Here is a 17546-nt window from a genome sequence, read left to right on the forward strand (position 1 = left end):
TCTAATAGGCAAGCTAACAGTGATTATTATACGCAAGCTTACAGTGATTCTAATACGCAAGCTAACAGTGATTTTAATAGGCAAGCTAACAATGATTCTAATACGCAAGCTAACAGTGATTCTAATAGGCAAGCTAACAGTGATTCTAATACGCAAGCTAACAGTGATTCTAATAGGCAAGCTAACAGTGATTCTAATACGCAAGCTAACAGTGATTCTAATACGCAAGCTAACAGTGATTCTAATACGCAAGCTAACAGTACGCAAGCTAGCAGGGATTCTAATACGTAAACTAACAGTGGTTCTATAACGCAAGCTAACAGTGGTTCTAATTCGCAAGCTAACAGTGATTCTATAACGCAAACTCACAGCGATTTTAATACGCAAACTAACAGTGGTTCTAATACACAAACTCACAGTGATTCTAATACACAAGCCAAAAGTGATTCTAATACGCAAGCTAGCAGGGATTCTAATACGCAAACTAACAGTGGTTCTATAACGCAAGCTAACAGTGGTTCTAATACGCAAGCTAACAGTGGTTCTATAACGTAAGCTAACAGTGGTTCTAATTCGCAAGCTAACAGTGATTCTATAACGCAAACTCACAGCGATTTTAATACGCAAACTAACAGTGGTTCTAATACGCAAGCTTACAGTGTTTCTATAACGCAAGCTAACAGTGGTTCTAATACGCAAGCTAACAGTGATTCTATAACGCAAGCTCACAGCGATTTTAATACGCAAACTAACAGTGATTCGAATACGCAAGCTAACAGTAATTCTAAAACTCAAGCTCAAAGTGATTCTAATACGCAAGCTAACAGTGATTCTAATACGCTAGATCACAGTGATTATAATACGCAAACTAACAGTGATTCCAATATGCAAGCTAACAGTGATTCTATAACGTAAGCTCACAGTAATTCTTATACGCTAGCTAACAGTATATCTAATACCCAAGCTAACAGTGTTTCTTATACGGAAACTAACAGTGATTCTAATAGGCAAGCTAACTGTGATTCTATAACGCAAGATCACAGTGATTCTAATACGCAAGCTCACAGTGATTCTAATACCCAAGCTAACAGTGATTCTAATACGCAGGCTAACAGTGATTCTAATACACAAGCTAACAGTGATTTTAATACGCTAGCTAACCGTGATTCTTATACGTTATCTAACAATGATTATAATACGCAAGCTAACAGTCAGTAATTCTAATTCGCAAACTAACAGTGATTATAAGACGCTAGATAAGAGTGATGCTATTACGGTAGCTAACAGTGATTCTAATACGCACGCTAACAATGATTCTAATACTCAAGCTAACAGTGATTCTAATACTCAAGCTAACAGCGATTTTAATACTCAAGCTAACAGTGATTCTAATACTCAAGCTAACAGTGATTCTTATACGCAAGCTCTCCATGTGTTATATATGTTGTTAAGTTTGCCATAGCATGTTTAAGTTTTAGCAATACAGATTCATTCATTCATTCATAATATGAAGCTTACAGGGATTTTAATACACCAATCTGATTAAAATTCATATCTATAACAACTAACGTGCTTGCATATAAACAATTAGCACATATTTACAACTTCTCGTCAAATCAAATTGCTTGAATTTGCCTTCTAAGTATATGTAAGAGAATGATAATCTCTTTCTTCATGATTAAGTACGAGCGTTAGCGAGTACTTATCATGAAGTAAGGGATTATCATTCTCTTACAAACTTAGAATATTGTAAAGTGCTTAAGGCTCAATTGATCTCTTGATTGGTTGTATCCAAGAATTAGTTTCATTGTCAGTGTAAATTAAATGTTTATAATTGATGCATGACTTCATTTTTCAGCATTTCATTTATGGGTTAGTTTTAGTGATGCAAGGACTTTCTTATAATTTGGGAAATATTTAAAAAAATGCGTTAGAGACATTAGGTAATTTGGGAAATATTTAAAAAATGCGTTAGAGACATTAGGTGACAAAACAGTAAAAAGAAAAGGTACGAATTCTATATGTTTCCTGATTGTGAGTATGAATGTAAATCATGTAATATTTTAGTGAGAAATTCTCCTTTTTTATTTACAGTTTAAATCAATAAATACATTTGAGTTACAACTAATTTTATTTCACAGCCAATATTTTGGTTCTGGCTTTTTAAATCAAATACTATTTCATTATGTCAGGGAAATGTTCTAATAAAATGCCTTTAAAAGTTTTAAATATATTCAAAACTTTAATCAAATTCCTGTTTTTTTCATTTTATTTTATCGGAATATTGGAAATAACTATTCTTCCCAACCGCTGGTTCAGTAATCAGAGTTTTGGGAAGCTAAAGATTTAGGTTATTTTTTATTTTAAAACTTTTTTGTTCTTCTTTTTGCATTGCTTTGATATTGTTTATTTTTTGAGTAATTTGAAGTTGTTAATATATTCATAATAACATTATTAAAGGTACAAATTTTACTGAACCAGTAAACTTCAACTTATTTTGATTTTTTTTTTTGTTTGTTTCACAATTCAACTTTTATTCAGTTTCAATCACTGTGATAAATCCTTTCAATCTGATAAATCGACTTCGGGCCGGGGCAGTTGTGACTCATTTATAGAAACTCTTTGTTTTGAACTGTAAATAGACCCAAATAATAGGATAATCCCTTACTTAGAACATGATTTACATTCATTCTTATCAATTAAGAGGCATCAAATCCTACAATTTCATTAGTTGAGAGCACTTTGCTATATTCTAATTTTCATAGTACATATTTTTTCCGTGTACTAAGTAACTACGCATGAACGACCACAAGGGTAAGATTTCATTGTATCGTAATCAAGATATTAAAACAAAAATTGCCACTGGCTATTTTGAATAAAATGCTGTGATCCAAATTAAATTAAATAGTTTGTAATTAGTTTTCACATTGACTTGTAGATATCCTGCCATTTAAATCTTTGGATCTAAAAAATGTTTTTTGACGATTGCAAGTTTCTTTCATTTAAATAAAGAGTAACAAATATGGTTCTTTATACCTTGATTAGAGTACAACGCCATCTTAAAATTGTGATAATTTATCATCCATGCAATTACTTTGTACACAAAAAAGTGTGTACTATGAAACCTTGTGAAGGGAAATTAAGGTAACTTGATCTATTTTGTCATGAATTGATTGATTGATTGATTGATTATTGGTTGCTTAATGTTCAGTGGCAAATATTGCATGCATGTTCAGGACGATGTCATGAATAGAAAAACCGTGATAATGTCTGAAGAGAATGTGCCACATATATATATATCATATATACATGTTCTGATAAATCTTTTAGTTTTTACTTTGAAATAACAAAAAAAAACAAACATAAACCCTAGTATCTTTAATCTATTGGTAGTTGCTTTTTAATGACTATCCGCTAGACTATCTATGGGGACATTACAGGGGAGGATCCAGCCGTTTTTAAAAGAAAGGGGTGTTCCAACCCAGGATAAAAAGGAGGGGGGGGGGTGTTCCAACCATATATCCCCATTCAAAAGCATTGATTGTCCAAAAACAAGGTTTTCCGGACCAAGCCCCTCGCTCTAAATTTCATAGTATATACCTTTCATAGACTAATCTAGACGTATAACGAAATCAGCGATCTATATTTTAATCAGATTGTCTAATACGCAACCTAATAGCTTTAATGAACAATTTAAAAGTGTTTTCACTTGCAAAGATTCAGTTCTATGCCAAATAAAGGTTCAAGACCCATCAAACTGTGCCAAATTTGTATTATTCAAAATTATCAGTCAATATGATTGTGTTCTATACAAGGAACACCAGTCCTTCAACTTTCATCTGATACCTTGATGTTCTATACAAGGATCACCAGTCCTTCACCTTTCATCGGATACCTTAGTTTTCTATACAAGGATCACCAGTCCTTCACCTTTCGTCTGATACCTAAATGTTCTATACAAGAAACACTAATCCTTCACCTTTCATCTGATACCTTAGTGTTCTATACAAGGATCACCAGTCCTTCACCTTCCATCTGATACCCTAGTCCATCACCTTTCATCTGATACCTTAATGTTCTATAAAAGGAACACCAGTCCTTCACCTTTCATCTGATACCTTGATGTTCTATACAAGGATCACCAGTCCTTCACCTTTCATCTGATACCTTAGTTTTCTATACAAGGATCACCAGTCCTTCACCTTTCGTCTGATACCTAAATGTTCTATATAAGAAACACTAGTCCTTCACCTTTCGTCTGATACCTTATTGTTCTATACAAGGATCACCAGTCCTTCACCTTTCGTCTGATACCTTAATTTTCTATACAAGGATCACCAGTCCTTCACCTTTCATCTGATACCTTAATGTTCTATACAAGGATCACCAGTCCTTCACCTTTCATCTGATACCTTAGTGTTCTATACAAGGATCACCAGTCCTTCACCTTCCACCTGATACCTTAATGTTCTATACAAGGATCACCAGTCCTTCACCTTTCATCTGATACCTTAGTGTTCTATACAAGGATCACCAGTCCTTCACCTTCCACCTGATACCTTAATGTTCTATACAAGGATCACCAGTCCTTCACCTTTCATCTGATACCTTAATATTCTATACAAGAAACACCAGTCCTTCACCTTTCATCTGATACCTTAATGTTCTATACAAGGATCACCAGTCCTTCACCTTTCCTCTGATACCTTAGTGTTCTATACAAGGATCACCAGTCCTTCACCTTCCACCTGATACCTTAATGTTCTATACAAGGATCACCAGTCCTTCACCTTTCATCTGATACCTTAATGTTCTATACAAGGATCACCAGTCCTTCACCTTCCACCTGATACCTTAATGTTCTATACAAGGATCCCCAGTCCTTCACCTTTCATCTGATACCTTAATATTCTATACAAGGAACACCAGTCCTTCAGCTTTCATCTGATACCTTAATATTCTATACAAGGAACACCAGTCCTTCACCTTTCATCTGATACCTTCATGTTCTATACAAGGATCACCAGTCCTTCACCTTTCATCTGATACCTTAATGTTCTATACAAGGATCACCAGTCCTTCACCTTCCACCTGATACCTTAATGTTCTATACAAGGATCACCAGTCCTTCACCTTTCATCTGATACCTTAATGTTCTATACAAGGATCACCAGTCCTTCACCTTTCATCTGATACCTTAGTGTTCTATACAAGTTCACCAGTCCTTCACCTTCCACCTGATACTATACAAGGATCACCAGTCCTTCACCTTCCACCTGATACCTTAATGTTCTATACAAGGATCACCAGTCCTTCACCTTTCATCTGATACTTTAATGTTCTATACAAGGATCATCAGTCCTTCACCTTTCATCTGATACCTTAATGTTCTATACAAGGATCTACAGCTTTCACCTTTCATCTGATAACTTAATTACTAAAATATTACCTACATAGTTTTATATTTACACTTATGCGTAGGAACTTTTTTGTTTTAAATATGTACTACTATGGTGTTACATCTTACAAATATAAAAAAAGAAGATGTGGTATGATTGCCAATGAGACAACTCTTCACAAGAGACCAAATGACACAGAAATTAACAACTATAGGTCACCGTACGGCCTTAAACAATGAGCCAAGCCCATACCGCATAGTCAGCTATAAGTTTAAAGGCCCCGAAATGACAAAAGTCTATCCAAATTATTTTTGCAAATAGTTTCTTACAAGCCTGTGCTAGTGGCCGTCTTATACGTGTAGTGAGGTGAGAGTTTTTTTACTCCGTGTTGAAAGTCTACAGTGTGACTTTGAGATGAAGAACAGCAATATAAACGCTGTTCCTTTGCTTTTTGCTTTTTTTTATTTTTTTTTGCTGTACAAGCACTGATTTTGTGTCATGGATGGATATCCCATATCCATTGTTTTTTCTATCACATATTATAATTTATTGATTATAATAGTATTTTAAGTTACTAAAACAGTTAAATCCCCATAAAGCCAATGTCGTAGATAATCTTCAACCTTAGGTCTTACATAAACTTTCAGAGGAATTGTTTTCATTTTGACATATGTTTTACAAAAATCGATTGATTCTGGCAAAATTCCATCAGACTGGAAATATGCTAGTGCTGTATCTATTTTTTTTTTTAAATTTTAAGTGACAAGCATAATACTATTCATTCTCTTATGGTGGTGGCTTCTTATCTATTTCTTGCATGAAGAGATATTTCTCGTATCACACTGCACGAAAAAGTGATACGAAAACTGAGTTGATTTGATTGGCTTAAATCCGAATGAATAAAGGTCTGGGCCCGTATGCATAAAGCTACTTAAGTTAAGATTTTCCTTAGTAAACACTTAAGTTAAGGAAACTCCGCCCTTTTTACCTAAGTGGTATGCATAAAAAATCTTAAACTAAGTATTTCCTTAGTAAAATCTTAGTTGGTTTAAGTCACGCCCACAAAACTTAAGTGGTATGCATAAAACCCCTTAAACTAAGAAAACGCCTAAGATTATACTTAAGTATAAGGTACCTATAGAGCTACCTTAACTTTTCTAAAATATATAAAATCAGTCGAATGTATGTTTTTTTTCGCAGAACATGGATAGATTAGCTCCAATTTAATTGAATAATAACTATATTCAGTAATATTTCGTTTGTTTATTGCTAAATATTAACGATCATTGTAATTTTCGTAAAATCACCTATAATCAACAAACTCAAGAGATAACAGAGGGTAGTTTTATTACTTCATTTTACTCTTATTTCTCAATCTCGTTAGTGTGTATTCCGAAAAGTACTCACAGATTTTACACGCATGGAATTCATGTAATTATATTTCTTTTGATTTGTTCGTGCCTGCTTACGCAAGTATTATGAAATACACCGCCTGGTATACTATTAGAACAAAACTGTATGAAGGAAGGAAGCGATGAGGATCTATAGGCATGCAAAATCCTGTTTTCTGGGGGGGGGCATCGGTTTTATTTTCAATTTTATTGTTCATTTCTACATATATTAGGAAAATGTCCCCTGAATTTGTTTCACTAACTGGGACAAAATCAAAACGTTTTTAAGACCTACTCCGTGGAATTCAAAGTCTATATAAATTATGTATATGTAAGTCTAAACTGAAAACAACGTTCAAACCTATTATTGCGTTGGATAAAAACCGCAATTTTTATACGTGTGCATGCAAAACAAATTTCTTGGTAGAGGGGTCTAAATACAGCACAAACAACATTTTCCAAAAGACCAAAAAAATTATGTATATGATATATTCATGATACTTAACCCGTATTCAATAATTTTTTGTATTTCCTTATATGTATTCATTGATATATATTGCTGTTAACAAAAATATTGCAAAGTTTGCATAGAAGGAAGACTTTAACCTAAATAAATTATGGTGTATCTGAAAGAAATTTATGTTATAACTTCCAATAAAATAATAAGAAGGTCCTTCTCGCCAGTTTTGGATAATTGCTCAATTTTTTATAAATATCATGACGTGGATTTATTTTGTAATTTAGATTTTACTAGCATATACCATTATTAGGCTGGATGGTTTGATACAAGATAATGTTGAGTTTCCATTCAGCGACTCCTCAGGTGATTGAAGTTTTGATTGCTAAAGAGAATGAATTGCAAGTGAATGACTCGGAATCTTTTGATATTTTACATTTATCACGCCATGCATAAGTTGTCCCACTTCTTTTGGATTTCTCATGAATCTCTCCTGAGGGATTTTTTTCTACTTATAATATTGATATATATATTTATTATTTTTTTTCCAGCCCTAAGGGTGAGTGGCGACCAGAAATACGGTATTTGATCTATTTCCGACAAGCAGTAAAACTCTTGCCAAAACGGGACGTTCGTTTGGCTCTGCGGGATGTACAAGTACGCAACCACGTCCGGTCAGAATAGGGAGTTAAATCCTATGCCTCGTGTAGAGAGAGTGCCACACTCTCACACCTACAACGAATCTTTGGGGTCCGTAAGTGAACCGTTGCAAAGGAGAATTATGTCCCTATCCAATATGCCTACATTTTCCAGTGGTAGTCCAAATTTTCTTGACTTTCATCTCGTAAAGCGTCTATTACAAGATCCACTTATCTATAATTGTTAATTTGTTCTCGTTCTGAACATGCATGACATGTTTGCCACTGGACTTTCAGCGAACATCGATAAATCAATCAATTTCCTTCCAATCCCCTTTCATCTCTCTTTTAGTAACAGTAGGGGGAAGTTTTGCATTATAAATATTTTTTTCTTCCAACGCTCGCCCACCAAAACAACCTTTTCTCTTATGCGCCAATTTGTTTGGTTATTTTAGTTGGTTTGTAACACAATTGTGTTCCATACGATAATCATCAGGAAGTAACTACATACAGCAAAACCGAGACGATTACATGTAACCTTTAGACACTTAATAACAATCTGTACGAATATTATTGACATATATCCTGCAGCCACTAAATGACCATGTCTACTGTGAAATAACATGTATCCGTCAGGGGTTAATTGCATAGTTTGACAATTAACCACAGACTAGTATTACTCCACAACCAGACTACTACGTAACCGGCCTACAGCTATGGACCGTTTGTATGGACCACTAGACTATATAAGATCTCTCATTTTGGACTTCAAGACACAATTCGATCACACCAGAATTCGTCAGATCTCGGCCAGTGTCTCAGTGAAAAACATTTATTTGAACTTTTAATCGCTCTTTGAATACTTGTAAATTAAGCAATAAATTCTAATTGACAAGTATTAGTTAACTTAATTGACTTCGCAACATAAGTCAAATTGGTGCCGTTCAGACCAAGGATCAACCAGGACTTCTAACCACTATACGATAGAAAGGAACCACGTAAGTTGCAATTACCATAGCTTTCATTCTTTTTTAATGGATAACCAAGATACTTCTATGTCAGCACAAAAAGTAGAATTAGCTTTCAATGGTGTCGCGAACGAACTTCATGGGTTAAGGGAAGTAGTTACTATTCAAGGCGATGTAGCCGCCGAACTAAAAGGGTTAAAATCAGCCATTTGTTCTCAAAACGTAGTTCAAGGAATAACGCCTTTTGAAGGTAATACGAAAGATTTTAAAGCCTGGATTAAGTCAATTGAAAAATATGCTTTACTTTTTAATGATAGGGATCGAATTAAGGAAATAGCTTTTCAAACATGTAAAGGGGCTTGTTCAGATTACATACAAAGGTATTTAAGAGACCATCGGGATACCACTTGGGAACAATTAAAAAAAGAATTAACTTCAAGGTTTGGAGAAATTACGGACCCTCAACATGCGTCAACTCTTTTGAGACAATTAAAACAAAAAGGGGACGAGTCTGTTCAAATTTATGCAGAAAATTTATTGAATTTGGCAAATGAGGCATATTCAGATTTAGATGGAAATAATGAAGCTATAGAAAGGGAACTCGTAGGCATTTTTATAGATGGTTTGGCTCATTCTTATTTAAAAATGAAATTAATGAGAGAAAACCCAGCTACTTTTTCTTTGGCAGTTAAAAGTGCAATGACTGAACAAAATTTGAGAAAAAGATTTACTTTAAGAACGGAAAGGGCAGACGAACCAAGGTATAAAACAATAAGACCAATGACATTAACTAGACCACGACGGACTGAACCTTTGAACTCTCATGAACCAATGGAAATTGATCATTATCGTGATGCAAAACGTTGTTATTCTTGTGGTAAAGTAGGTCATGTATCACGTGATTGTCGTTCTGGGGGAAATTTGAGACAAATTAATGCCGTAGAAATGCAAACATATCACGGAAATTCGGGTAGAAACAGGGAAATTAATTGTTATTCTTGTGGTAAGGTAGGGCATATAGCACGAGATTGTCGTTCTAGGGGAACATATAGACAAGTAAATGCAGTTGAAACGCAACAATATCAAGGGAATTCGGGAAGAAATAATGAGATAATTTGTTATCAGTGTAATCAACGGGGACATATTAGGCCAAATTGCCCAAATAGAAAACCTAGGACTGTTAACATGGTAGAAAACTGGGGTGTATATCAGGAAAACTAAAGCGCTCTTGTCACGTTGAAGCCGGTGATAAGAGTAAAATTGAAAAGAAATTACCTACTTATTCTATAAATGTTGCAGGAGCTCCAAATTCAACTTTAATCAAAATTCAAAATCAAAGATATAGAGCTCTCGTAGATTCAGGCGCTAGTGTTTCTTTGATACACAAAAGAATTTTTGAAACTTTGAGGGATAAACCAAAATTACTAAAGAAAACGGCTAACTTACAGTCCGTAAATGGGGGGTCTTTACATGTAGAAGGTTGTGCAAACCTTACATTTAAAATAGGTAGTACAAAAGTTACTCAATTATTTTATGTTGTTAGAGACATGAACAGAAATGTTATTTTAGGAAAAGATTGGTTAGTACAAAATGGAGTTAGGTTATATTTTGATTTAGGATGTTTAAGAATTCAAAAAAATTATGTTCCATTAGAAGAAGATATTAATGTGGCTTCAATTGTAAGATTAACCGTAAATGCCGTATTAAAACCACAAACAATTAATGTTTGTCCCGTAGGCCTTAAGAACAATCCAAGTTTTGGAAGTACTAAATTGTTAGAAATCTCACCTGTAGCTTCAGGGTATGTTAGTACAGAACCAGGCTTAATGATAAGTAATACGGTGGTTAATTTTAATAAAAATAGGAAGTTTCCTTTGATGATTGTAAATAACACAAACAAATCAATTAGGTTAAGAAGAGGTTGTGTAGTAGGTAAGGCTTCTCATTTAGAAGAAATAAATTTAGTCAATGTTAATCAATCACAAGGAACTTCGGAACTCAAAAAGTTAGATGAGTCTGAAATAAGTGTACCACAAGAATTTAAAAAGGATATACTTAGAATGTTAAGGGATAATGAAGATATTTTTGCAACTTCAGACAAAGATTTGGGGTGCACTGATACAGTGCAAATGACTATTGATACCGGGGATCATCCACCTATCAGATTAAAACCCTATAGGGCCCCTCTCAATCAGAGAAAAATAATAGATAAGGCTATTGAGGAATTATTAGAGGCTAATATTATTAGGAAATCTAGGTCGGCTTGGGCTGCGCCTATTATTATCGTTTCTAAAAAGGATAAAACATCAAGGATGTGCGTGGACTATCGCAGCCTGAACGCAGCCAGTAAAATTTATTCCTTTCCGTTGCCCCTGATTGATGACTTGCTTGCTTCAGTAGGTAAAGCCAAAGTAATGACATCGCTTGATTTAAAGTCAGGATATTATCAGGTAAAGGTCAAAGAGTCGGATAAGGAAAAGACTGCTTTTGTATGTCACAAGGGATTATTTGAGTTCAATGTATTGCCATTTGGTCTCGCCTCAGGGCCCAGTTTATTTAGTGAATTAGTTACAGAGGTACTACAAGGGTTAGAACATTTTTCAACTGCTTACATAGATGACATTTTGATATTTTCCGAAACAGTGGAAGAACATTTAGGCCACATACAACAAGTTTTTGATAGATTAAGACAACACAAACTAAAATTAAAATTGAAAAAATGTAATTTTTTGCAAGATGAAACTAATTACTTAGGCTTTATAATAAGTAAAGATGGACTAAAACCAGATCCTGAAAAGGTTAAGGCCATTCAAGGCATGAAAGCTCCCTCGAATGTCAGGGAAGTTAGAGGATTAATAGGTTGTTTGAGTTATTATCGCAGATTTGTACCTTCATTTTCAAAAATTGCGGAGCCTATAGTTGCCTTAACTAGGAAAAACAAGGTTTTTGATTGGACCAACACTTGTCAAGTTGCTTTTGAAAAATTAAGGGGTGAATTAGTGAAAGTTCCCTTATTGGCATATCCAGATTTGAATAAACCATATGTGCTTTACACGGACGCTAGTGATAATTGTGTAGGCGCTTGTTTAACGCAATTACAAGCCAGCCCAATAGAGGGTGAAAATGAAGTTGAAAGACCAATTTACTTCCTATCTCATAAATTGAGTGATACGCAAACACGTTGGTCAACCATTGAAAAAGAAGCCTTTGCGATTCATTATGCCTTACAAAAATTGAATCATTATTTGTATAATGCTGAATTTGTGATAAAAACAGATCACAAACCTTTGAAATACATTCTGGAATCACCAATGCAAAATAAGAAAATTCAACTGTGGGCATTGAACATAACGGGTTATAACTGTACTATTCAGTATATTCCAGGGCCCCAAAACGTGTGTGCAGATTTTATGTCTAGATTACCTTCAGATGAAAAACGAAACGAAAATCCAGATCCGTATCCGGATATTAGTGACAATACTTACGAAATTAATGTGATTAATTCAAATAGATTTCATTTTTCTGATTATGCAAATAATGATAAATTAGTTGAAGATATTCCAGAAAAAGAAAATTTTCAGTTTGAAGAATTTGATATGTCAATCGAACAAATGAAAGACAAAACATTACGTGAGTTAAAGGAACAACTTGTAAGCGATGAGGTACCCGAGGCAGTGCAAAACAAGTACATCATAATAGATGACATACTTTATTACATTTCAAATGTAGATAATGATCCTATTATAAGGTTGTACATACCTTCTCATATAAAACAAGCAGTTGTAGAACAATATCATGATAAGAATGGGCACATGGGCATTGACAAAACATTTGATTCCATTCGTCAAAAATATTTTTGGCCAAACATGTTTAAGGAATTGTATAATTATGTCACTACTTGTGTACCTTGTCAATCACGCAATTTACAAAAGGTTAGAGCGCCAATTCAGGAAACAAAAATTCCGCCTTATCCTTTTTGTCATGTAGGGGTAGATTTGAGTGGACCGTATCCAACTACCATGTCAGGTAACAGGTACATTATAGGATTTATCGATTTATACTCAGGGTGGCCAGAAGCTTTTAGTGTCGCAACAAAAAGCACTGACAATGTTGCACATCTTTTGATTGAAGAAATTACTTCAAGGCATTCTGGGATTCAAATTCTAACAAGTGATAACGGAGGGGAAAACTGTTCTAAGGCTATGGAGGAAGTTTGTAAGGAACTTAATATAAAGCATATTAAAACTTCATTCTATCACCCTCAGGGTAATGCTAAAATAGAAAGATTTCATAGAACATTACATGATGTTTTGTCAAAATTAATAGAAGATCATTCCACAACTTGGGATTTATACTTGAACCAAGCTTTAGCAGCAATTAGATTCAATATCAATGAGTCCACCCAACTTTCACCTTTTTATGCATTATATAACAGGGATCCAGTTTTACCTTTAGATAACATTTTACAGCCTAGGAGAAAATACAATGGGGAAGAATATCATAAAATTGCCTTGCAACAACAACATAAATCATTTATGTTGGTTCATAAAACCATGAAAAAATCTAAGCAGAAACAAGCTAAGTACGCAAACAAACATAGCAAAGATATAAAGTTTGAGGTAGGAAACCCAGTTTTTTATAAAAATCATAGAAGGGCAAGCAAACTTTCAAAAAAATGGACTCCGTACTATAGGATTATAGAACAAACTTCACCTGTTAGTTTTATTTTAAAAAATCAGTTAGATGGGACAACCACAAAGGCTCATGCTGAACAAATTCGTTTGGCTAAGTTAGATTGGGAAATTCCTAACAACAATCAAGGTAGGACATTACGTAAAGCTGCATATGTAGTTCCCATTGAGTCACAATCAGAAGACTCCTCTGATGATGAAAGCATAGATTCAGACACTCCGTTAAATCAAATTGCAAAAAGATATAAAAAAGAAAGGGAAAATTCTGATGAAGAAGATGATATACCATTAATGGAGTTATCTAAAAAATTAAGGGGGAAGAAAATTTTCTCAGAACAAAATAATGTCAATAATAGTGAAATAGAAAGTGATGATCAAATCATAAAAGAAGAAGTAGAAAATTCGTCTACTAATTCTGAAGTTTCTGACATTGATGATAAAATGTCCAGCAGTCACTCTTCGCCTGTTGAATCTGAAATTTCCGATATGGAAGATAACATGTCTGTAAACCGGGTTAAAATAAAAAATAATCGGAAACCAACTGATAATGGGGCTAACGAAACAAAATTGGTAACCAAGGAACATGTACAAAATTTAGTAAGGGCTTTAATAGGTATTATGTAGGTATCAATTGGCTTTATAGGTCGTAAGAAGGATGCAAATCATTTAAAAATTTCTAAAACTTATAAACTATGTAATAAAACTAGTATTTATTCTCATTTTACAGAATGGCAGACAATGAAGAAAGCTTTGCCCAGCTAGAATCCCTCTATTTGTGGAAACTATTACCTGATAATTTATGGTGGGACATATATGTACAATTTAAGATCAATTATTTCCGGGAAATACTAGATAGAAAGAGAAGGGAACCTCTATTTAAGGAATTCCACGCTATACAGAAGCTTATTAACCTGTCGGATCCAATTATAATTGACAATTATTGTGGTTTACCCACAAAATTCGCAGAAATAATTGGACGCCGGAAACAATTTGCCGAAATACATAACTTACCCTATCAGGAGCATCTTAGGAAGTGGACGGTGGAGAACTTCAAAGCCATTGGATGGTTAAAACGATCCAATCGCTTTGGGGTTTACCACCAAGAAGTGATTCTAAACAAGGCAAGGAAAATGCACCGGATACGCATTTTCGATCTGATAATTAAATTTGAGACTGTGAAGGAAAACAACCAAACATTTTATTCAGGACTATCATATGAATTCCAAAATTGATAAAGGCCAGATAAATAAAATATATTATGATAATTTATATATGTATCATCATTTTTAGGGAGAACCAGTGATGAAGTGGTGGTGGTTCTCACTTGTTCTTTTTGGCTTAACCAGCCAATTCATTGTCAAGGAAAATGTCATGTTTCAAAAAATTAAGGAAATATCAACCACAAGGTCAAATTGGCTCATTACTTTTGTCGTAGACTTGGATCCTTTTGAATTATTTCTTAATAAAATAGAACAAGACTTGGGCAAGGCTTTTCTCGCTACACAAAAAGTTCACACAATTTCTATGTTTTACACCCCAGAAAAAAAACACATTTTGGCTACTATCTTAAGTCTACAAAGGGAGGTTGAAGGATTAAATCGGACTAAAGATTATTTACAATCACAATTCAATGATTACCAATCTTTATATTACGACGAAACGGCAAAGTTTAAAACTAAACGTAGCTTATTTCCTATTATAGGCAAAGCATTAAGTTTTTTATTTGGTACTGTATCAGACAGCGACCTGTCAAAAATTCGAAGAAATATCAAAACTTTGGCACAAAATCAAGATGCAATTCGTCATATTGTTCAAGATGGGTTAACTATCTTAAACACTACACAAACACATGTTTCTGAAAATAGACACAAGGTTAATGAGTTGATTGAAAGTGTTCAAGATCTTGGAAATAGACTTCAAACTTTTGCTACGGATTTAGAAAAACAAATTGAAGTTATGGGAAGTTATTTACAAGCTTATTTGCATATGGACATGATAATAGGTGAAATAAAGGACCTTATGAATATAGCCGGGGATTATTTAAACCATTTGCAATTACAACTAAACATGTTGTCCTTAGGACACATGTCACCCAGTCTTATATCACCCGGTAATTTACGAGTATTATTGACTGACATAAAACGACGACTACCGGCGACATTAAAGATACCTGGTGACGAAGTTAAAGATATTTGGAATTTTTATAAATTTTTGACCTGTAGTACAGTTTTGGACGAAAACAAAATAATCATTATCATTACGTTACCATTACTAGATATAAGAGACACTTATGAAATTTATAAGATTCACAACTTGCCTGTTCCTACTACGATAACTGATAAACAATCTGACTCGAGCAGTATGGTTGCTCAGTATGAATTAGAAGCAGAAGTTATTGCTGCAAACCAAGAAAAAACTAAATATATGCTGCTAAATACCAATGAAATTGACAAGTGTTCCAATCCTTTAGTTAATTTTTGTGAAATTAAAAGTCCAGTTTATCCAGTTAATTTAAGTAAATTATGTATCATAGCCTTATTTGCCAATAAAGAAAATTGGAAAACAAGATGTACAGTGAAAGTACGACCAAACACAATTTTGCCTATGGCAACTTATTTGACCGATAGTATGTGGGCAGTTACAACCATTAATGAATTTAGAATCACTATTAGATGTGATGACAATACAAACATGTTGACGGATCAGATAATTAATCCTCCTACCACTATAATTAATTTAAAGCGAACTTGTACCGCTACGAGTGATCATTTGACCTTATTACCTACTTATCAAATGGAAAGTACATTTTTAACAGAAAAAACGTTCGAAAGATTCTTAAATACCTTTCAAGTACTGAATACAAGTTTATGGGAACCCTTTCATGCTGCTTTGCCAAATTTTACAAAGCTTGAACTACCAAGAGAACTAAAGGCGATTAAACAAATTCCTATGAACGCTTTGATTGAAAAACTTAGAAATTTAAGGGGAATTGAAAACGATTTTGAATTTCCAAATTGGGGAGTAGGTTTATCCCTGGGTTTGGGTGCGATATTCATTGGAATAGCTATATTTTTGTACTGCAAGTTTTTTAGAAACAAATCTTGGTTAGCCAAAAAGAAAGGTGTGAGTTCGGGTTCTAATGCCACGAACGATGGGTACCAAATGGTGACAACGCAAATGGTTGGGACAGAAGTACCTGATTCCAGAGAGAAGATTCCCTCTGCACCATTACTCAAAGACGATGCAAGACCAAAGACCGATGCTACCAGTCTCTTGAGAAAGATGTACCCAGAGCTAGATACGTCGACTACTTCGTAAAAGGACTGGATTGTAAACCATACAACGTAGACGACCGAATCCACTAGCAGAAGACGAACCGTGTAAATAATTTTAAAGTGACCCTATGAACTGTGTAAATAGAATTGTATAAACATTTGCGTTCCTACCCAGTATTGAGGAACAACTTACTATGATGGTGATGGAAATAAAACATGAACTATGTATACCGAAATATTGAACTTATGATTCGAATGAACTATGTGTAAATGTATCCAGCTATTAGACTTGATGAATGTGATGAACTTATTATATCATGATATTGGACTCGTAGAACTTTATAAACTTTAGATATGTGGTGATGGTTACCGGAAACCTTACAATAAACTATTAGAATAACCTACAGGAAGAAAAATACCGTATTTTATTGAACTTTCGTTCTATTTTGGAGGGAAGGCATTATGTAACACAATTGTGTTCCATACGATAATCATCAGGAAGTAACTACATACAGCAAAACCGAGACGATTACATGTAACCTTTAGACACTTAATAACAATCTGTACGAATATTATTGACATATATCCTGCAGCCACTAAATGACCATGTCTACTGTGAAATAACATGTATCCGTCAGGGGTTAATTGCATAGTTTGACAATTAACCACAGACTAGTATTACTCCACAACCAGACTACTACGTAACCGGCCTACAGCTATGGACCGT

At 34.2% G+C, this 17546-nt stretch overlaps 1 protein-coding gene across 3 annotated transcripts; it reads left to right on the plus strand.

Annotated features, from left to right (window-relative positions):
• Positions 1 to 8350: 8350 nt before the first annotated feature.
• Positions 8351 to 17085, plus strand: LOC127731867 (uncharacterized). Of its 3 annotated transcripts, none has more exons than XR_007995858.1 (2): positions 8351 to 8883; positions 14272 to 14819. XR_007995858.1 is itself a non-coding variant. In XM_052240734.1 (2 exons), the coding sequence occupies exon 2, from the start codon at positions 14847 to 14849 to the stop codon at positions 16860 to 16862; it is 2016 nt and encodes a 671-aa protein (XP_052096694.1). In that variant the 5' UTR covers positions 8351 to 8883; positions 14835 to 14846; the 3' UTR covers positions 16863 to 17085. The 3 variants fall into 3 exon arrangements, 2 of the variants coding, with proteins under 2 accessions (XP_052096694.1, XP_052096695.1); XM_052240734.1 differs by lacking the exon at positions 14272 to 14819 and adding an exon at positions 14835 to 17085; XM_052240735.1 differs by lacking the exons at positions 8351 to 8883; positions 14272 to 14819 and adding exons at positions 8904 to 9856; positions 14835 to 15912.
• Positions 17086 to 17546: the final 461 nt, after the last annotated feature.

This window comes from Mytilus californianus, unplaced genomic scaffold (genome assembly GCF_021869535.1).
Source record: "Mytilus californianus isolate M0D057914Y unplaced genomic scaffold, xbMytCali1.0.p SCAF_21, whole genome shotgun sequence".
NCBI lineage: Eukaryota > Metazoa > Mollusca > Bivalvia > Mytilida > Mytilidae > Mytilus > Mytilus californianus.

Excerpts from the sequence above, each read along its gene's own strand:
- LOC127731867 (XM_052240734.1), top strand. The coding sequence starts at position 14,847 with ATGAAGTGGTGGTGGTTCTCACTTGTTCTTTTTGGCTTAACCAGCCAA.